A 23,088-nucleotide genomic window follows, 5' to 3' on the forward strand; every position below is an offset into this window, starting at 1 on the left:
CACAAAGACTTGATACATACATATTCATTGTCATATTCATTGCATTGAAAATCAGTACCCAAAGAGTTACAAGCTAATTTTGCTCCCCCTGACTCATGACTGTCACAGTGGTATTTTTGGAACAATAAACCCTGTAGCACGAGTAAAGATGTGACATCTGTAAATAATGTCATCATTTGATTGGCAAGTCAAAAGAACTGGGAGACACATGTTTTTATGTCTTCTCAGGGAGATTTTGGCAGCAAAGCAGGAATTGATGCAGGCAGTCCACCAACATCCCTGAGCTGAAGCTGTTTCTGTAAGAAAGGATAAGCTCAAATCCATCCAAGTCAATGTGCAAGCCAAGCATCCTACCCTCTTTTAGCGTTCTCTTTCACAGTCATCACAGTTGTTCTGCTTCCCGGACACTGATTGACCCTCTACAATAGAGAAATCTATTTATCTGCACTAACTGTATGCACAAAAATCGGCATGAAGTAATACGGTGCATTGTACAAGAAGAGAATTGCAAGCACAATGTGATGCTTGATGTACAGTACTCGGGATGCTCTGATCGATCGGCCACCGATGAGCACCGTCCAATGTCCACGGAAAAGTGCGCCTTTCAGTGCCCATCACAAAAACGATCACCTGTGATCACTATTGCAGTTCATTGTGTAATGTCTTGGGTAGTGTCCCCCTTCCCCTTTATTTCACACTGCAATGAACAAAATATCTTGCAGGGGTAGTACATATGGTAAATAGCTTTAGTTTAATATGTCATTTGAAGAGAAAAAAACAACAAAGTATGGTGACTTTAAAGCGAACAGTGCAGCAGTCGTCAGACAAAGGGCAAAAGGCAGCTAACACTCGCCTGTATGTGCGTGATAGTCAGACGGCTAAGCAAATAACCACAAAAATAATTGAATTCATCAGACTTGATGACGAGCCTTTGTCAGTGGTGGAAGACACTGGGTTCCACCGACGGCATGCTATGTCGACCTGGAAACCCTGCCATGAAGGGTCTAACATTGCTCTAACATTGAAAGTCTAATTAAAGAAGGCAACTCATCCTCTGTAAGTTTGATGAGCGATACACTGTACATAAGTTCAATATTTTTGTCTGAATTCATGGGATTTTACAATTCTTTTTTTCAAGATCATATAGCCAATAGCTGGGATGCAGCAAAAAATTTTGGGTCCCATGATAAAAATATTCTGTCACATGTTTGTTTACACCACAAGTGATTAAACAGTGACATTACGACATATTAGGGTATGATATTCACGTTAACATGTTCAAAATGAACTTAAATAGTGTTATGTGTTTACACATTAGTTCGATAGCTGTACGAGGGTAAACGTCGTGTCACACCGGCACCGCTCAATGCTAACGAGGGCGCTAACGTCAGTGCTGTCTAGGTTAAGTTGCCTGACTTCTCATGCCCCTAGTTTTGGCACATGGAAGCCCAGTTTCAACTGCCAATAATAACACAAGACATGCCATATAATGGTGGTGCTGGACTGCACTTTAAGACAGTATGATGGACGAGTTATCAGCTTTGAAACCATGACATTTTATACTGTGGTATACTTTTAAAGCGGTAAACAGCCCATGCCTACAAGCGAGTGTCAAAATGAAACTAACACCCATAAGTCAATAACTGCATGTACTGTTGTTAAATAAGGTTCCCAAACATGAGATAATGCTGCACATTTCTTATGACTCAAAGCAAAAGGCTCTGTTGTACTTACACGCAAACACAGAGTTTTCCGTCATTGACAGTTATGCAAATTACCCTAGAGAGAGTATCGTCCCTTGGGAGATGGAAGGTACTGTAGTTGATTAGGTCTAAGTTATGGCATAGTGTGTAGCTCTAACAAAGACACAAGCTTAAATCAACTTTTAACTATTTAACTATTCACTATTTGCACCATTAATGACGAATAAGATCTAGGGTATAGAACTTATTTTGTTAAACTGTGTCAAAAAAAATGTTCGCCAACAGCTCTACAATGTCAAGAAAAGTAACCTCTGAGAACAAGTCATATTCCCCACAAGAACTGAACCATACAAACAGGTTGTCCCTCAGGGACTGCAATGCAGTAAAAATATTTGTCCGGACATAATTCTCAAGGGTAGACGGTTCACCACTCAGGAGCCCAATCAGGTATGGAGGACTTTCAGAGAGATCTTGTGGGATTTGTTTTGTCCAACTGTGTAATGAGAATAACTGTAGCAACAAGTAATGACAATTTTAATGATTATTATGGTGGTATGAGTAGCAATGAGAGCAAGTGTGTGGGAGCAAACTATGTCTGCTGAATTAGCCTTGGACCGCGGTGATAATCTACAGCTGAGTGCGAGTGTGTGCAGCATCAGTGTCTTACAATCACAAAGGTATCTTCACGGCAGGACGGATCCAGGTTTGCTGACGGAGGTCCAAGTGCTGAGTCACTGCTGCTTCTCACCAGCAGGGGGTTGTCTGTAAAAATACAAGGGTAAATGTGTCTGAAATTTGTCTTTATGACTGCTATACTGTCATGAGGATTTGGCTGATACCATACTCTAGGCTAAACTGCAAGGTTTCGTGTAAAACGTGACAACAATGCATCCAAAGTATTTTTAGTAGTAGAAAGAGTATAGGCAGCCACAGCCACATGGCCCCGCCAATTTGTGTTGGCAATGTGGCAAGGTGACTGGCACCCATTGAGCTCTTCAGCTATGTGCTGCCAGGACCCTTGCTTCACACATACAGTAGTACCTGTATCTGTAACACACTGGAGCTTATTGGTCCAAATAGCCAACAAGTACTTGATTTGTAGATCATTGTGTGCGTTTAGAGTAACTTCTCATTGTTTTTCCCCCATATCCCATTTCATCAACACACTGCATAAAATTACCATTAATCAGAAGTTGATGGATGAAACACGCCTGTGTTGACTTTTATTGGGAGAACTCGGAAAAATAGGAGTGGGAAGACAAGTCTTTAAAAGGCGTTTTTAAGAATCTCATATATGCATTAAGACCTTGGTCATGTGAGCCTCCACAGTTCCAGTGGGAATTGAATGACAAGGGGGTTATGATGAGGCAGTGGACTGCTATGAAGAAATGACAAACGATATTTGTAGGTCATATATTGATTGTGACAAAATGGACCCTTGGTGCTCTTAAGACTGTCTGGTGGTATGGATTACATCAATGCCCTAAACGATTCCCACAAACTGAATGGTAACAGAGGGATCAAGTAAGACGACAAACAAAGCAAATATAAAAAGTCAGTTGCAGCATTAGATAGAAAGGTCAATTAAAAAGTGAGTAATCTGAGAAAAAAGATCAGCAAAAAAAAAAAGGATGACAAGATTTGAAGAGACAAACCAAGAGCAACAGCGGTGACTTGTGGAGATACTGTGCAGGAGAGAGGAGTTGTTATATAGTATGAGGCAAACAATAGAGGCCTTACTCTGACCTTCTCACACTGACAGTAATAGTCTCCAGAGCGCTGTTACCTCTAATCTTCCATGACAACCACACATTACCTCTAATCTCTCCTGCCAGGCAACCATAGTGAAACAGACTAAACTTCCTGTCTTAACAGTGTCTGCGTCATACAGCGAGGGCATCCTCGCGATTCTCCACAACTTACAAGATTGGAACAATTTCATACAGCACAATCTCTCATGAATGTTGGCCAATAATGTCAATGTGTTAATGTTAAAGAAACAAAACATATTTTTATGGTAAAATCACTCTTTCATGGTTCAATACGGCAAAATGAGTCAAAAGATATGCATATTAAAGCTAATTTTACCTATATTTTGTCAAAATTAAACATTTTCAACCAGAAAAAAACTCAAATACAAATACTGTATAGGGCATTCAGAAGCTGCATCGAAAGACATGATGATATTCAGTATTCTACACTGGTTACTAGGTATCAGTAATATTACAATAATATTCAGTGAGATGGCAGGTGTGTTTTGTTTGCTGTACATTTGCAAAACAATAATACTCACTTGATTTGAGAGCTGATGAAGTGACTTCAATCTCCCCTCCTGTGACTGGCTGGAAGACAGAAAGCTCAGACTGGTAGCGGTCAGGGCTGGGGACGTGGCTTGTGTTTGCCGCATCCCTCTCCTGGGCTTCCTGTGCCTCGTACACAGCCATCAGCTGAAGATAAGGAAAATATAAAACGATCAGATCATTTCTGAGCTTTGATGGCCAATTTCCACAGTGAAAACAAGCACAGTTCGTCAACTCATTTGTTAGACCTTCATCGTACTTCACTAATTTCAACTCGGGTTGCGACATGATGGAGCAATATTATTTCAAGTTTCATAACCCAACTGAGAAGAAGGAGAGAAAATTACATATTCAATAAAACTGTACATGAGAAAAACAACTGAGTTTAATATGAATGCAGTAATCCATCGCTGCTGTGTGGTGTAAAACTTGCAGCTTCATGTTAATAAACCATTGCTCTTTTGTGGTTGAATGCGGCATACTATGAGTTGTATGCATATTGATGTACCCAAATTAAGCATTTTTAAGCATAAAAATGACTAAATTAACAAAAATATAAGGCATTCAGAAGACACAATACTTTCATGCTATGTAGTATAGTAAAATACTAGCTACGTGTCAGTCATGTTTTATTGACAATATTCATCTCAGGAAGTACTGTTCAGAACAGGAAGTTGAAAAAAATTATATTATGTCTTATTTTCTCTTGTGATGTCTAAAATATTGGGTAATACGTAAAGGTGACTATGGGGTGTTGCTTTATGTCTAGAGGGCTCTAATAATGTTGTAAAAAATCTTATTTTGATGGTCGTTTCCCATGCTCTACCTACCAAAACCAAAAATTTGTGATTTACAAATAAAGCGTCTTACTTCCCGGACATTCACTTATCACAGTCGGGAACCAATGAACCACACTAAATGAGGGATTACTAGTTAATGTAAAAGGCCAAAAACAGCAATGTCTGTCTTTAATCAGCAGTTAATAAATAGAAATGACAGTAATCACACTATAGTTTTTGTTTTGTCTTAAGTTCAACATAACAACAACAACAACACAACACAAGATGTACAGGTATTTCTTGGAACTCAAGAAAGAAAATCATTATTGTTTCAGCACATATTGGCTATATTACCTTGTGGATGAGGACACTGTAAAGGACATCCAAGGAGCCCAGCATTCCAGTGAGAGAGTGTGTGTCTGTTACTTAACGACTGCCTCCATTTGTGTCTCTCCTCTTAATGTGTGTGACACCCAGCTCCCACTCAGTGTGTTATATAGTGGAATCCCTGTCTATTGAGAGCATTGCACTGAGTCTGCGTTTAGCTTAACATAGGCTATAGCTTGTCAACACTGGATTCGAGGGGCCTCCACACAAATACTGAATAGACCTGTGTTTGTGAACATATGTGTGTTTGTGCCATAGATATAGCGGGTAAGAATAAAGAAAGAGGAGCTTGCCAGTACAGCCAGAGGCTTCCTGCCACAGCGTGTCATAGTTTAGACACAGCGGAGGGTCACTGCACTCGGATTTGCTTTTTGTATGAAATGCAAATAAATGCTGACAGTACATAGTATATAACGTACTACTACAACGGACCACAATCTACATACAGCCACTGCACCGTACACTTAAACAATCAATAAATATAATAATACAATCCCAACAGCCACTGTTTTAAACACATTCATTCAATCTGTGTCATTGGCTTTTTTTTTAACTTGGTAGTTTGTAGAACTTTTCATTATGATAATTCCTTCTTTGTTTGTTTATTACCATTCATATGAATGTGAGTGTGAATGGTTGTCTGCCTATATGTATCCCGTCTGGGTACATATAGACAGACAGCTGGGATAGGCACCGGCATACCTGTGACCCTAGTTAGGATAAGTGGCATAGAAGATGGATTGAATTTAATTTAAGAGATGATATCTATCAACTTCCATGGTTTTCTTGATCATGACCAAAATCACATATTCTTACACGAATGACTGAATGAAAGTGGTGATTTTGATCCATGACTGTATATGTGCTTAAGGTTGATTTGGGCTGTCCCATTATTGATCTCTGATATAATCAAAAACGTCATGAAAACGTCACAGCTAGAAGAAACCTTGCATGTAATGTGAACTCTTACCTAAAGGTAAGACTCATAAAGGTATGTGCAAATGTTTGTATTTCTATGCGTATGCATACTAAACACTGTAGGCATTCACAAAAAGAATAATGGTATTTCTGGCTGTGTACAAAAGGACTACATTGTAGTGTGTTGACCAAAAATGGCCATATGGAAAAGCCGTATGGATGGATATGTTCTGTGCACACAACTAAAGGAGGTTATCATAATGATCCAATAGTAGGGATCTCAGTGTCCAGTTGTACAACTGGGAAAAATATGGTGTGCATTGTGAAAAAATTTATAGAAATAATTTATTTGTGGTGGCCTGCCACGGTTAATTTTGGACGGCCACAAAAGGATTTGGTGCTTTCTTTTTTTTTTGGTGCTGTCTCACAGTGATATTGTGAATGGCTTGTCATTATGACTCCATCAGGTAGCTGGTATCATAACTCTTCCAGTAACAATTTTATCAATACCAAATTCATACAGTTTCATAATCCCGATGGCACAATCCAAAACACAAATTTATACGTTTTTGACATGTTTTTGCACAAGAGGCTTGTGATGACACAAGTGCACACGCATGAGTGTCATTTTCACAACAGTTTTAATGCATAAAAATGGCCACAAGGTGGAAGAAGTGTATATGATAAAAACTTGTCATGTGAATTCGAGTGAAAAACCATACATGACAGCAGGAGGAAGTGGAAGGACATAGAAGAGTTAAGCCTGCTTTCCAAAACGGTCTATTTTAATTGATTCCATTCACGGCCCGCCGGCTCCAGCTTGTACCCTTGCACGCCCATATAAGGATCACACCGACTTTTCACAAGGAGCAATCACGTAAGGGCTATGTGATTGCGACAAAAAACATGGCAGTCAGATCAACACTAAGAGCATTTTCCTTTTTTCGCCATGAATTCTTGAATTCAATAGCGTTTTTCACCTCTAGTCTGGTCTGCTTTTCTTTTGATCAGGGCTGCAAAATAACCCAAAATGGAGCCAAAGAAAGTTGAATGTGCAATTTTGATAAAGAAGGTGTGAAACGTGAAAGTGATGTCCGTGTTGATCTCTCTGCCGCACTACTGTTATTGTCAACAGTCACGTCGCCCATGAAGGTAAAATCAAACTATTGCATATTTTATGAACAACAGACTGGCATCAGAGGTTTAATAATTCCTTGTTTTCATCACAGTTTGTCCGTACCCTGCCAATGTGCCTCAACCACACCGTCTTTGTCCGCTTCATTTTGTGTCATTAGACTGAAGATGTAATTTCACTCCTCATGTCCTGAATCATCTGCTCACATTTAGTCATGCTATGGCCCCCGCGCCACTGCAACCCCTCTGTCTCCTTCACCCTATCATCTAATGAATTCAATCATTTTTCAGTCACATCTTGCTGTGGATCCACACGAACTAGTCCTGATACATATGTTGACCTTTAGCTCGGAACCCAGAGAGGTAATTGAGTCAAGACGTTTACTCTTTAGGAGGATGAGCCCGAAAGCCAGAGAGATTGAGAGACAACGGTAATAGATGCAATTTGTAAGGGCATAAGGGAAGGCGAAGCAAGAGGGGGCAAGAGAAAAAGGGGTTAATGGATGATGTGAATGGAATAAAACCTACTGAGAGGCAGGTAATTCCGGAATTGTGGAAGGGATGGTGAAATCAAGTCAAATGTGAGCTTGATATGGACAGGGTGTGCAATGAGTACAAGGTGACAGCAAGAATAAGCCAATCACAAAGACGTGGAGGATTGATGTCAATTGGAGAAGGCATCAAGAGGGTGATTGAAATGGAACCCAATGTGAGTCTAATAGGGGTGAAAAGGAAACGGTTAATTATGACTATAATAACCAATGAAGTCTCTGGTCCTCATGGACCTTAACTGTTAATTAAGGTAACATAGCTGCACCTGAGGTCCACCCGCAATAGAAGGATGCATAAAATCGCTACAGTAAATAGGTGTGTGAGAGGGAGTGTATATTTCCTAGATATTGTTACTATGATGAAGCCCAGTTTTAATTATCCTAACAATGTGTCTGAATATACAGAGCATACTCGGTCCGCCGAGTAAATACTTCCCCACACGCACAATGCTTCTCCTCACAATGACAACATTTTATTCATCTTATGTAGCAAACTTCCATTTGCTTCTATTTATCATTAATATCGGTATAAGTCATTTTCGGATCATGGGAAGACTATACCGGTATATAAAAACTATCGCCCAAGCATAGATAAAATTAAAGGCCTTTAAATGTGCCTTACAGTGCGGAGAATACGGTACAATTTTGAGTCAGACATTCTGGAATGGATTACCGTTACTTTTTTTCTCTTGTACAGTGATGTGGCTAATAGAACTATACTGTAGTACTGTAGTTCCCCCTGATGCTTAGACTGCAGCTTCCGGATGTAGTGAATTGGACAACTGAAGTGGATGCTATTATCATGTTTTGAAGTCTTGACCCTGTGACCCTGTTTTGACACATCTTAAAGGCTCTATTTCATATTATATATATATATATATATATATATATATATATATATATACACACACACACATATATACTTCAATTCAATTGCATTTTAGATCTCATACAAAACAAACGCACATGAGCTGTCATCTGTATCCGTTATATTGTACAGTGCTGTGTGTCACAATATTTCAAGGAAAAAATAAAAATGATGCCCTCCCCATGCCTGACTGTACAAAGCACACAATTTCTGTTAATAAATGTACTGTCAGTTCAGTGACATATGAGTCAGTGCATCACTCATTACATCAATGTCCTATTCCATGAATGTAATCCTGCCAAGTGTCATTATATGACAAAAAATGTATCTGAGTAATAGGGCTAGGACTAGATAAGATTGAAACATGGTGGGTGGGTAGGTAGGTAGGTACGTAGATAGACTTCCTTTGCACAATAACACAGCAGTGAAATTGAAATGTCGTTGCCTGGCTCCCGTATAATAATAAATAATAATAATAATAATAATAATAATAATGTGGAGAGTAAATAGATGACATGAAATATGAACAACAATGTACAGCGTGAACAGTAAATTGCACAAATAATTTAAATAATTTTGGATAAATAATAATTTTGCGTGTGGGCAGGTAGAGGGTCTTATTTGGCATTCAGCAGTCTGATGGCCAGGGTCATCTAAAGACTGTCTCATCTAGCTGTCTCTAAACCTGGTTGTTCTACAGCAGATGCTGCAGAGCATTCTCACCGACGCCAGGCGAGAAAACAGTCCATGCTGGGGGTGTGTGGGGTCAGAGTAGATCCGATGGGCTCTTGATACGCAACGGGTGTTTGCTATGTCCTTAATGGGAGGGAGCAGGGTACCAATGATCTTCTCCGCTGTCCTCACCACTCTCTGCAGTAACATCCAGTCCAAGGCCTTGCAGCGCCAAGACCAGACGGAGATGCAGCTGGTCAGCAAGCTTTCGATGGTCCCTCTGTAGAGAGTGGTAAGGATAGGAGGGGAGAGGGAGGCTCTTCTCATCCGCCGCAGGAAGTGCAGCCGCTGCTGTGGTGTTTTTAAACCCATTCATCAATTAAGCTAAAAAAATAAATCAACCGATAAATCATCAGCTAACATAAATCATTAGCTGCAGCACTAATGCCATGTACAGTAGAAAAATGCATACATGTTGCCTCTCTGACAGGTGTCTCAAGAAAACAGAAGTCATTCAGCACTGACAGAAACTTTGCTTTGTTGTATTTTACTACAAATAGACCAATTTAATGAAGCCCAGCTTCAAACAATAGAGTTGTGTTCCCCACAAACCATTACGGTGTAAAACACAGAAAAAAAACACAGACCAAGACAAAAACATGCATTAAAGCGCACTGTGATTCTCAGTAAATCCCAATGTCTGAAAGCAATAAGCAACAAGGAGCACTGCTTTCTTTGGTGGAAGGTCAATATTATTCTCAAGGGCTGGACACTTCATGTGAAGAGCTGAGGTCGCCAAGAAAGTGTTTACATAGCCACACACTTGTGCCTGTGTGTGTGTCTGTGTGTGCGTGTGTAGCAGTTAAATTTTGTTTTGTTTAGTTTTGTTTTTTTTAATGAACACAAACATCAATTCACAAACTACCGTCCAGTTTCCTTATTCCTACAATGTTCTAAAATTATCGAGACGTTATTCAATAACAGGTTGGACAAATGTATTCATAAGAATGAATTACTAGCAGAAAGTTAATACGCATACACAGCTAATATTTCAACCTCCATGGTTTCGACCACAGAAAGTGTGCAGCTGCAGTATATATAGATCTGACAAAAGCCTTCAATATAATTAATTACAAAATCCTAATTACAAAATTTGGAAGGCATGGAATCAGAGAATTTGAATTGGGTTAAAAGCTACCTTTCTAACAGGAAGAAATTATGTAAAGCGAGGGGAAAATACATCTGCAAGTTCAAATATCACATGTCGGGTACCGCAGGGGTCCATGCTGGGACCAAAACTGTTCAACTTGTATATTAATGTGGAATCAAATTATGGAATAGATTAACACTCGGTCTTCCAGAGTTCTGAAACTACTAGAATTACATAGCAGTCATTTGGCATGAATGGTCCTTGTCGGTCAATATTTGTATACAATTTGGATTATCATTAAAATGATCTAAGAATAAATTGTTGGAATAGGTTATAAACACTGTCCTCCCAATCTTCTGCTGCTCCAACCGGGGCTCTTGCACTATCATGTGTCTGGCTTTTGCGGTCATGTATCCAGTTCATTTTTGATTTACATTAGGATGTTCCTCCATGACATCTTCCTGCAGCTTCATCCGTCATCTCATTGGTGCATTTCTTGAGCAGAGCATCCACTGTGGGTCCTGCAGCTTCTGTGAAAACAACTCAGACGCCTGACTGTCCACACTGTGCCATCTTTTGCTGTTCCATGCCTCTGTGCTGAAGTAATTCCTATTAACTTCATTTCACTTCTATCACTGTTTGTCTGCTATATGATATATTTAACTGAAATGGCTGATCCAAAAACCAGTGATTTATAAAGGAAAATCTTGAAAATTAATCAGGGATGCCCAAACTTATGCGATACATATCTTTTTTCCACAGTGAGTTTACACAAATGTCAAAGCCAAATAAATTTGGCTTTAAAATTATAAATTATATTCTGTTTTTTTCACTACCAAAGACGTATTTATTTTTCTTATTATTATTTATTTATACATCAAAGACATAGTATATATACACCTTTTACGTTTTTTTCTGTGCGCAAGGCACAAATAGGTGATGATACAACTCCACAAAAGAAAAAACAAGTGGCAAAGAGCTTTGCTTTGGGAGTAACCTCAGGGTGGAGTGGTCCAAGCTGTGCGCAAGATTAAACTAAATCATGCTGGAATGTAAAACAGTTGATCCCTTTTGCAATGTCATCTTTTAAAAATAAAGTGGAGATGGAGAAGGACCGACAGTCAGTAAAACGGTACCAAGAACACAATATTTCTTCTGGATGCAGCAGAGCAAGAGAGGCTGAAGAGGAAAAGGGTTTACTTTTAACAGCGATGGCAGTACTAGCAGGGGAGAATAATCATGTTAAGTATAGCCTGAACTAGCAGCTAGATTGTTCTTAGCTTGTATGCCCCCGCCCTCCCACCACAACACTGCTATTTTTTCAGTTACTACTTCCAGCTGAAGGGTAGTCGATGTCTCTCTTATAACTCTCACTCTTCACTCAGAGTGAGAGGACGGAACACTTTTCACTCCTCATTAAAATCAATGGTAATGAGAGATACACAGAACATGATAATGGGTTCTGGAATCCTCCTCTCACTCATATGGTATAAATATATGCTGCAAGCTGCGGTAACAATAAACTCATTACGTGATATGTATGTAATTATACAAGCAACATTTTCCATGACCCACATGAAATATTTAGTTATTTAGTAAAATAACAGCTTCAAAACTGTCTGTCTGTAGTGTCCCAACTAGAGATCATTTCAATAGTTGATTAATGACATGATTATTTTTTTTCAATTAATCACATTTAAAAACACACATTTAAATTTCCACCTATTTATTCAAAAATAGGTATTTGATTTGACAGAGAAAATTGAAAATTCTGTTAAATTAACATTAAAAAATAAAAAATAAGAATGTTTGTCAAATAGTTTTTGTAAAACAATAAATGTACATAAAAATACTGGGATGCTATACACCTCCGAAATATGTAGTCTACTTTTTTATATATAAAGTGCAAAAATAGACAGGGACCTGAGCTGTAAATAAGGAAATGCAAGTCGGGATTTGTTTGATAATAAATAATCAATAATGAAATTCATGACACTTTTGTCGAATTTTATCGAATTGCTGTTGCAGCCCTAGTCCAAACTCTAAACGAACCACTGTTCATTCTTCAGAGACCGAGTGTGATTGCTTAGACTGAGTGACCAACAAGTGGATGTTTTGTTTGGGCACTTTGTTATTGTTTTGGGCACTTTGTTGGCCACACTTGGCCATCCCACAGCGAGACACTGTAGAAGCAATAACTTTCATTGAAAAGCTAAATGCTCTGAAAATCTCAAGCATATACAGCAGTTGGGTCAGAAAGCACTTCACAGGGTCATTTACAAAATTATAATGATGATATGATAAAATATGTTGAGGGGAAAAAAGAAAGAATTAAAGTACACACGCCTGAGGGAAAGATTTGGCAGGATATACTGTAGATTGGGTTAGTGCCCAGAAGTGAATTGTTAATAGCAAGGCTTAAAGCAAAAGGCAAGTCAGACCCGTTACATTTGCATTTTGCTGGTGAGGCCGTATTGCAGCTCAGAAAAAAAGCTTACATGGCACCATATACATACACATATACATACACAGAATTCTAACTGGCAAAAGCAAATCAAAGATTTGTGAAAATGTATTTCGTGGTTTTACATGAAGAACATTAACTTGCTCCTTGTGAGTTTTCCGTGTGTATCAACACAGAAAAACTAAAAAGTTCTAATGTGAGAAAATGCCAGCATTCGAGTGATTTAAGTCATTTAAGCCTCCAGCAGCCTTTGTTTAAAGTGGTCAGTTTTCTACTACAATGAAGTACTGTCACAATCATTGCAAGACACTAACACTGTCACTAGCAGGTGGTTTCATTGTCATCATCAGTCGGGGACACATGAACAAAAGTGTTGCACAATTATTATTTTTTATATAATTTACCTTAATTGTATGTGCTAAACCAGGGTTTCTTAACTGGTGAGTGGCAACACAAAAAATGTGTAATGACCCAATTTCCCTGAATGCACCTGGCATCTGGGCCTCTGGGCATCTGGCATTTGTTTGCTGTGCCACCACGCGGTGCGGGCCATGTTTATGGAAGATTTGGACAATCCTGAGCAAGAGCAGAAAGACATCGAGTATGAACTTCAGGTGAGGTGTGTCGCTACAGCTCACACTGTATTGAATGGGGAATTCTACCCACAATGAAGACTCGCAGGTAAAGTTTCTTGCCCGGTTGACAGCCTATTCATGCCTACAGATCTATTACTGGCAGAGGGGTGGTTTACAGAAGAAATGGACCTCCTCTTATTATTAAAGAGGACCTATTATCTTTTTTTTCCACTTTTCTGACCTATACTAAATGTAGTTCAAATGTTGTACTCTTGTGTTTAATGACACCAAACTTTCAGATAATGAGGTTTGCATATTTGGAAGTGAGCCCTGAAAGACGTTTGGGATGGCTCAAAACCCTGGTTTCAGAGGAAAAAAATGGAGGTCTGTGATGTCACAGATGGACGGGCTTCCGCATATACTGGAGGTGACAAAAGCTCTCTGCCCTCACCCAAGCTCTGCTTTTCTTGCCCTTCCCCCGAGCTCTGTTTCTCTGTTCACGAGGCAAGCTCAGGCAGAAGTCAACAGCATTTCACGCGGGACTGTTTTTTCTGAACATGAACGTGACATATCCACCAAACTGTTGCTGAAGCCAGAAACAGCGCACTCTCGCCGGGAAAAGCGCGTGACAGACATGCTCTGCACTCATGGTGTGACAACAAGAAAACATCCCAAAAACATCACATACCAACGCAACAGACGAATAAAAGCACTGTCACTAGTTGAGCAGACCAACAATGAACAACTATGAAACTTTAACTACAAACTGCCGAACTATTTACATTGACGGTGCCGCAAAGCACACTGGGAACAAGGAAGTGCTCCCAGCGACGCTACAATATTTTGTGGGTCTGAAAACCAGGAATGCTGCTGAATGCTTCATCTTTAAAAGTGCCTACCGTTGGAATTAGGGAGCTGTTGATGTAGTTGGAGGCTAATATGTACAGCTGTTACCAGCACCGCTTTAATATCAACGTTGGCAATTCAGTCCCATGGTGTTTGTAGGAGTTTCATTCAGCCAACGCCGGGCTGAGGTTAAATGCGTGTTGTGTTATGTGTGTGCCCTCTCTCCAAGCACGCACACACGCACGCACACACACACACACACACACACACACACACACACACACACACACACAGAAGGAATTGGAGAACCCGTGTTTGCTTATCAGAGGTCTTTAGCGTGCACAACACAAACTTTAATGATGAGAGAAATGTTTTATATAATCGTACTAAATTGTGTCAGTGTGATGTGTTGGAGTGTGTGTTGTGTGTCTCACTGCTGCGGAACAGTCATCACAGCGATGTTAGATAAAACCTAAACTACGACAGAAATGTTTTGCTCATGGTTGAATATTTATTCCTTTTAAAGTTGATAATGCTGTTTAAATGTGTTTAAGAAAGCTGAATCCTACTGTGTTCAGTGTTTACATTTCAATAAATATTTGCTTAAACTTGAGACCTGTAGTATTTGCTATCATTGTCATTTTTTCATGTAAATTGAGGCCACAAATATCGGCCCAAGCAAAATTGGCCATCGGCTAAGGGTGATGGAAAAAAATCGGTATCGGCCCGAAAGAAAACTTGCAACATTTTACAAAGTAATCATTACAAACAGGCTCTTTAAAAATATGATATTTTAGAAATTTTCGTTCAAAAATATCCACAATTTGGGTCACCATTTGTCATTGAGGGGGGATGGTGTGTCCCGCAGCCAAGCCAGTTGAGAACCACTGGTCCAAACCCACAGAAACTTTTCACAAAAATCTTGAATCGCATGAACTTGTATGTTTGGTGTAGTGTAGGGTAGTAGAATGGAAAAGGGTTTTTTCGAAGTACCCATATCACCCAACATAATACAAATATAAAGACTGTGGCTATTAGCCAGGGTCAAAATGTACATTTCTATGTATACAAAACAGCATACTTAATATTTAACTAAATATCACCTAAAATATTTGCTTTGGGAGAGTACAAAACAGCTGAGTTTTGGAATAATCCAGGGTGCATACTTTTCCATTACACAACACATAAATTACGATACAATTGAGGTATGGGAAGGACATTTTAAAAACTAAATGTAGGTCTGCATTAACTTGTGTGTTTTATGGGACTTGTGTGTGGTATTAGTACAAGGCTAGTACAAGGCTACCACCAGCATGCTTACCAGTTGTCACTGGTTCTGGTGGACAAACTTTTTGTTCTCTGACCGTAACATTTCCCTTCATGAGTGATTTTCAGTACAGCATAAAGGACTTAATGTTGTTGGCTTCATTTTTGGACTGGTACTTAAAGACATTCTTACCTTGTCCTTGTCCTCTACCAGATCACTCAGTATGTCATCAGGGTCCAGAATCCCCCCATCACAGTATTCAACATGGTGTGTCCGTACAAGGAATTCCCCTTCCTATTGAACAAAAGTGAAATGTCAACAATATAGTACTTGAACAGAACTTTATCTGTGAAATACTATGTTTGTGGACTCATGTGTGAGAAACAAGTAAAATATATAATAAACAATACTGGTGTTGAACTGGCTAAATATTTCATTTTAAGGGAGTAATTAAAGTACATCCCTCACATTTCAACAACTATTATAGTATAGTAGTATAAGGTAGTGTGACTTATTAAAAGGACAATAGTATAAAACGGGGGCACTCACACGGTACTTTTACAAAGATCTACCTCCTATTATCCATCCATTTTCTATACCGCTTATCCTCACTATAAGCAGGCATGCTGGGGCCAATCCCAGCTGTCTTCGGGCGAGAGGCGGGGTACACCCTGGACTGGTCGCCAGCCAATCACAGGGCTGGCACATGTAGACAAACAACCATTCATGCCAATTAACCGAGCAGGCATGGTTTTTTGGAGTGAATGTGGGAGGAAACCAGAGTACCCAGAGAACATGCAAACACCACACAGAGATGCCCAAGCGGGGAATGGTACCCGGGTCTCCTAGCTGTGTGGCCTGCGCGCTAGTATCAGTATTTATGGACATTTACATTGTACTCTTTTTTTAGCATGCAAGCTATAAGTCAACATGATCTCTATCTGACTATAAAGCATAACATATACAGTATATAAAATAAAAGAACATAGATTTAATTCGCATACATCATGGAACATACACACAAAAATGAAAATATTTCTCATTTTTGCCGGTACTCAGGTTACGTTGTATACATAGTAGTACGTAACCTGAGTAATGGTAATATGGCCGTCAAAATAGCTTCATTGGCCACACAGTTGCTGCATTACAACCAGTTAGCATTTGCTATCAAACGAAAAGGACAATGCAGCCAAAGTCAAGTAAAAATACTGAAAAGGTTTCAAACGCTGTAGGGGAGCAAAAGCGAATCAGGAGGGAAGTTTAATGTTAGCTGACTGATGTCATTTGACATCTAAAAAGTGACATTTATGCAATCAACCCAAACTACCTTCATGATTGACTGGTAGCTTGTGATCGTCGTAATGGGCACCCCCAGTATAACAAAGAAAACTTTTTCTCTGTTTACATTCTGTGCTACAGTGTTTAATGTTTAGCACGTTTAGCCTGTTTATGAACTGCTGTACCAGAGCAAGAGGGATAGAGGAGAAGAAAAAATAAAAAGGTTGTGGGGGGGGGGGGGGGGGGGGTTGCAATACAAAGAGGGACAAGAACAACAACAACAATTGCAATGACAACAATAGAACAACAACAACAAACAGGACTACATCAGCAAATGTCTATGATGGTTATAAAAAACATAACGGAGAGGACTAAACAGGCACAGTGATATTACTGAAATGAAAGTCAAACATACAGTACTAGAACTGGGCCTGCAAGCCAACAGCGGAGGGACAAGGAAGGACAGAGAGACAAGCACCACACAGCAGGGCCAACAAGTAAAGCGATACTCCACCTGATGCAAAAAGCTCACCCCCGCAGACCCGTCACCACCTCATCCCCGCCCATCCAACAAAATGCCAAGTAGCGGCAGGTAGACTGCCACCAGACCGGAAGCAGAGGAGACCAGACAATGGCAAACAGCGGTGAACAATATTTGAGGTGATTAACAAAAATGGCACAGTTACTCATTAGTGGGTTCTTTGTGAACACTTATGATTAGGGATCGACCAATATGTTTTTTTGGGGCCGATACCGTGGTTTCCAAAAGCCTGAGGAGATAAAATCTTCTTTGAAATGATGGACACAACCCTTGAACTCAACTCAATGCGAAGTATGCAATAAAGATGCCACAACTGTTTTGAAAAGGCTTAACAATCACACCCATAGTCTAGTCAGTGTATCACAGGAAGTGAAAATCACATTGATTGTTACTGCACTGTCCACAAAGTCAAATTCACCACCACAGAGTAATTCAGAAAATGGCAATCACAGCCAGGTCCATGCCCAAATATAGAAAATGAACACAGAGCTGGCGAATAGATTCAGGATGGCCGGTTTCTGTGGGGAAGTATTTACTCAATCTAAACACTTAACCGTCTCCTCCCAAACTAAACAGGTTGAAATGATGATAAACACTGTTGAAGGCTGGCAGAACCTCGGAGCATGAATTGAAGCCAGCGGGGTTAGCTTCATTTGGCATGCTAGCGTTTTTGCCAGCAAATCGTCACTGCTTTAATGTAAAGAGAGTTTTATAATGCCCAATGACGATGTGCAAGTTATGTGTCAAGACGGGTTTATTGTTGTACTCAACTCCACATTCACAACACTCCATTCTTAACACACAGAGGACATACTGCCGGCCTTCAAAATAAAAGTGCTGTTTTGAGTCTAACTGTGTAAATAAGAGTCGTAAAAATATCTTCCATATGGCGTTGGAATTGCACAGGTGACTCCATCTTCCTTAATTAGGGCCCTATAAATTCCGTTTTATTTTTTCCCAAATTCCGTTTTATTTTTTCCCAAATTCCGTTTTTTCCGTTTTAATTTTTTGGAATTCCATTTTTGTTTTACCTTTTACTCATTTTACCACAAAAGAGTGCGTTTTAATAATGTTTATGAATAAAATGCACACTAATTAATTAGAAATGAACTTACATTCATTGAGGCGACACAATATTGCACTTTTCCTCAATACTTTACTACTGCATCATGTAACACAACATTGCACTAGGTACTTCAAATAACATATTAAAAAATATCAAAGTGCTCAACCAGCCTTTTCTCTTCAAGCGAAAATATACTTGACTTTATACAAAACACAGTCAATTTTTTAACATAGAACATATTAAAACAATCTTTTCCACAGTACATAAAGTGCATCAAAACAAGGCAAAATCCTCGACGAAGTCTTTTCTTAAGTCCGCTGACTTGAACGAGGCAGTAACGCATGTCTGTCCGGGCTCCCTGCTAGCGTTAGCGCTATGCGTTTCTTTTTTTTTTTAGATGACTTTTGGATAACAAGTGGTCATCACATGTGTTTTTTCGCTTCCAGTCAACTGAGTGTTGACAGAAAGTACAAAATAACATGTCACCAGATACATAGAAGTCACCTGGGTACTGCTCGGCTCTGTATTTCGGCGTTAGCGTGGTATTGCGCAACTTCTTCGCAGACGGGGGGAGTGCCATGTTTGAAAAAGGGCGGTAGGCAGGTATTGTGTCACATTGATTACCGACCTCCGGGAACGATTCCCCAGGTTTATGTTCCTCTTTCTCATGAAAACAGCATTTCCGCGATATTCCGCATTCAAAATAATTTCCGTTTTTATTGTCCAATTCCGCGATTCCGTCCGCGATTCCGTGAACGCGGAATTTATAGGGCCCTACTTAATGACGAGCACTGGCATTACAGTTCGCCAGTTTGTTACCAATAAATAAATGTGCTTTACAATATGAGACAAGTGTATTTCACTATATGACTGAAACTTTGTGGCTTTTTATACAAGACTCTGAATTTCAATTATATTGTATTGTATATTGCAATACATCCCAAAAAAACTGTGATGTACATAAGGTCCATATTGCCCACTCAGTCGGACTTTGCATGTTCTCCTGTGCATGCATGGGTTTTCTCTGGGTACTCCAGTTTCGTCCCCCATTCCAAATACATGTTGGGTTCATTGGTGACTCTAAATTGTCCATAGGTATGAATGTGAGTGTGGAAGAAAGGTGAGCAACACTACTGAATTCAAGAAATAGCAAAACGTGAAGGTGGTGTCCGTGTGTATCTCGCTGCCACATTGGCACTTTTGGCAAAAATCACGTCTTCAATCAGGGTAAAAGTGATGTTAAATGTGGGTGTCTGCAACGGATTAATAAGGGGAACTGAAGTATGGCTGTAATGTATACTGCATATCTTTAGTTCAGTTTGATTTGACTCCCAACATAGCTGATTAATAAGACAGTAAATGTTGCCAGAGGAAGAATGTGTGGAAAAACATTTTCGATCAAGCAAAAAATATTCTCTGATGTCAGATGAATCTCAGAAGCAGACGTCGTGGGAAAAAAAAAAAAACAACAAGCGAGCTGTCTCTGCGACTATTTAAAAAATATGATTTGCATCGCACCAGGAGGGATTAAAGGACTGGGCAGTGCTTACAAACAAAAACATTCAAATGCACGCACACACACACAGCTACACAAATCAACATGAACAGAGAGACCGAAATAAAGATACCCAGAATATCACTAAAGGAAACACTGACTGTAAAAATAATATGAACTATCCAAAATCAAGGGATATAAGGTTCAAATGGAGTGAGTGTGAACTGCCGCAAACATAACAAGGCATATCATTCATACAGACGGGATGAAATCTATTTCAACACTCAAAAATCTAATCAATCCAGCAGACAGGCACATCATGAATAACAGCTGCAGGAAAACACACCTGAAGCACTCCTGGCTCTGACAACTGTTATGCTCTACCTAAAATGGGACTTCTACTGTGGAAAGACTTTGGTACAAGAGGAAAACCATTCTGCTTTAAGTTTCATCACATGTAAATTAGAAGACTAGCGGGTCAGGTTCAACCGACTACCGCACTTTCATTGTGGCTCTGTCCTCGCCAAGGCGACGCTGGATCAGATACAGTATTTTAGTGGTTGACAATACGGGATAACTCATGTTGTTTTACTGCTGCTGGGGTGCTTATTTTACTGAAAGTTTTACAAACATACTAAAATAATAAAGCACATATGAGTGATGCTATATGGTTGAAATGTTTGTGTCATGCCAATAAGCCGATATCGGAATAGTAATGGCTCAGACTGTCACACTTTTTAACAATATGTCATACCCTTCTTCAAAATAAAAATAAAATACATATATATTTTTTTAACTCCTGATGAGTCATGGACCCCTGGTGGTCCCCGGACCTCACTTTGGGAACACCTGATGTAGAGAATGAAGAGAATATCCAATATGGAAAGAGAAAAGGATGGAAGAACACATGGGGCAATGGGCAGGGACTGATGAATACATGAAAAGAGGCGCAAAGGGGAAAGCAGAAAAAAATAAACTACTTCTCATACACACATAATTTGGGCATCTCCTTCTCAAGTGAGGGGGGATAAAACCATCATCCCGGTGTGCTCTTTAAATACCAGAACCAATATTTAAGAGGTCACTGAGAAGATTTGGCAGTCTGCTAGGGAGAACAGGATTGCTGTCCTACCAAAAGCTAAGCCAATCAACAGCAGTCATAAATGACAAGAGGGGTAGATTTGCATTTTACACAGACACACAATTTAAGTCATGCAGTCACCTGTCTGGACCATCGCAAAACTCATATCAGATATGCTTTGCATTTTTCATACAGCAATTACAGAGAGTTGGACCTCTGCAGCTTTGGCAAAGTCTTTCAAACGTGGGAATCTTTGGCTTCATTTATGATATTCATAAGGACAAAGTATCAACAATTGTACAAATTCTGAAGTCTTGAGGTTTTGCCGGATATATAAATTAAACCCTGGTTATTGACGTGTGGGGCTGTTATGGATTTGTAAAATTGGTGCCATGCACAACTCTGGACTTTTGTGGCTTGCTGCAGTACAAGTAATTTGTGTCTGTTAACAAAAAATACAAATATATGAAATAACAATATAGCATCTGGAGTAAGTGTAACCTCCGGGAAGCACAAATTGTCTTCGGGGTACATGAAGGTGGGCTTGAACACCTCGTCATCTGAACAGTGCCTACACAGCGCAGGGAGTAAAGTGCACAAGAACTTAGGGGTACAGAACTGTGCTTGTATTCTAACTCTGTATCACAGGTTGATCACTTTAAGAAGGTGTGTGTTAGTTGATGATATTTTATTTGTTTTTTGTCAAAGCGTAGTTTGTACAGTGTTGGCTTTTGATATGAAAGTTCTACATAAAAACAATTAGTAGTGTGTGCCTGCTTTAGATTTTACAGTAAAAAATGACTTGAAGGTACAATGTAGTTAAGGTACCTGTTCCAACAGTTTCCTGTATCTCTGTGTGGCTTGTTGGATGAGGTCCCTCACTGTCCATCCCTCCTTGCAGGGTACAACCACACCAGTCTGCCCAAAAGTCACCGTCACCTTCATTGTAGGGCTCTTCATCCGAGATACAGACCCCCTGGCTTTGGGTGATGCCAAAAACTCCGCGTCGCAGTGGATGTAGATATGTAGAGGTCCTCCAACTTGTGATAGCCTCCAATGTGATAGCCTACAAAGAAGGACCCAAATGTACACAGTTGGTGGGAGGCAGTTGTAACTGAAGCACAAATGACAACACAAATAAAGTTGTACTTGTGACAAAGTTTGATTTGTAACATTTTATGATAGAATCGCCTGTTGTCACTTAGCTAAAGTAGCTTCGCAATGTTACTGAAAACTAGCTGCGCTAACAAGACAAGCATTCCGTTCATAGGAATAACACGTAAACATAACTGTAATGCTCCCCTGCTCACCAATTCAGGTGGCATGTTACGAAATGTTTTATTTTGCCTCGCTTCCAGCGCTCTCATCATAGTTAGCAGCCAAACTCCCCCGCTAGCTTACTTTAGCCACCTTAGCTGAAGTTTGGAGGGAGGGATGCAGTCGCTCAGGCATCATTCCACAACTTTTCCCCCTCTCATGTTTCCTTTCTCCAGGCCCCCGGTAACATCCACATCATCGCCGACTGAACCGAGTCGCTATTTTCACGCTGGTCGAACTATAAACGTGGCAAAACTAAAGGGAAAACCATGTAGACATAAGTGCAAAAGTTTGGAGATTCCTTCAGACGTTCGCTCCTGGGCAGTTCCTGACCAAAGCTCCCACAGCAGGGTACTCATACTTTCTTAAAGAGATAGTACACCTATTACCACAAGCGCCATTTTGACACACTACAGTTGACTGGAATTAAGTCTGGGCGATATTGCAATTTTTTGAGGATCGACCCGAAACTAAGTAAATTCTGCGGCCGTGTTGCCGCAATGATTCACGCAATGATTTTCCAATTTTGCCTTTAATTTGTTGGTGATTAGAATTGGAATAAAACACTGGACAGATACTTAAGAAATATATAATATATAGTACATAAGAGAGGGATTTTATCAACAAACCTGTTTGTGATACTTTATTGATCATTTGTAGGGAATGACTTTGCACTTACAGCAGCCAAGTAATAAA

General features: G+C 39.7%; 1 protein-coding gene across 5 annotated transcripts in view; it reads right to left on the reverse strand.

Moving 5' to 3' along the window:
* The window catches only part of pard3bb (par-3 family cell polarity regulator beta b), a 133,772-nt gene extending 111,025 nt beyond the window's left edge, over positions 1–22,747 (reverse strand). For 2 of the 5 annotated variants that reach the window (XM_058081722.1, XM_058081725.1), the window contains exons 1-5: positions 22,486–22,747; positions 21,904–22,141; positions 15,807–15,908; positions 3,997–4,150; positions 2,371–2,465 (exon numbers count right to left, since the gene is read on the reverse strand). In XM_058081722.1, the coding sequence (XP_057937705.1) occupies positions 2,371–2,465; positions 3,997–4,150; positions 15,807–15,908; positions 21,904–22,035 (483 nt within the window). In that variant the 5' untranslated portion in view covers positions 22,036–22,141; positions 22,486–22,747. Of the gene's footprint in view, positions 1–2,370; positions 2,466–3,996; positions 4,151–5,136; positions 5,252–15,806; positions 15,909–21,903; positions 22,142–22,476 lie in introns of those variants that run through there. The other 3 variants (XM_058081723.1, XM_058081726.1, XM_058081724.1) reach the window with 3 other exon arrangements.
* Positions 22,748–23,088: the final 341 nt, after the last annotated feature.

The sequence above is a fragment of the Doryrhamphus excisus genome, chromosome 9 (assembly GCF_030265055.1).
Source record: "Doryrhamphus excisus isolate RoL2022-K1 chromosome 9, RoL_Dexc_1.0, whole genome shotgun sequence".
Taxonomy (NCBI): domain Eukaryota; kingdom Metazoa; phylum Chordata; class Actinopteri; order Syngnathiformes; family Syngnathidae; genus Doryrhamphus; species Doryrhamphus excisus.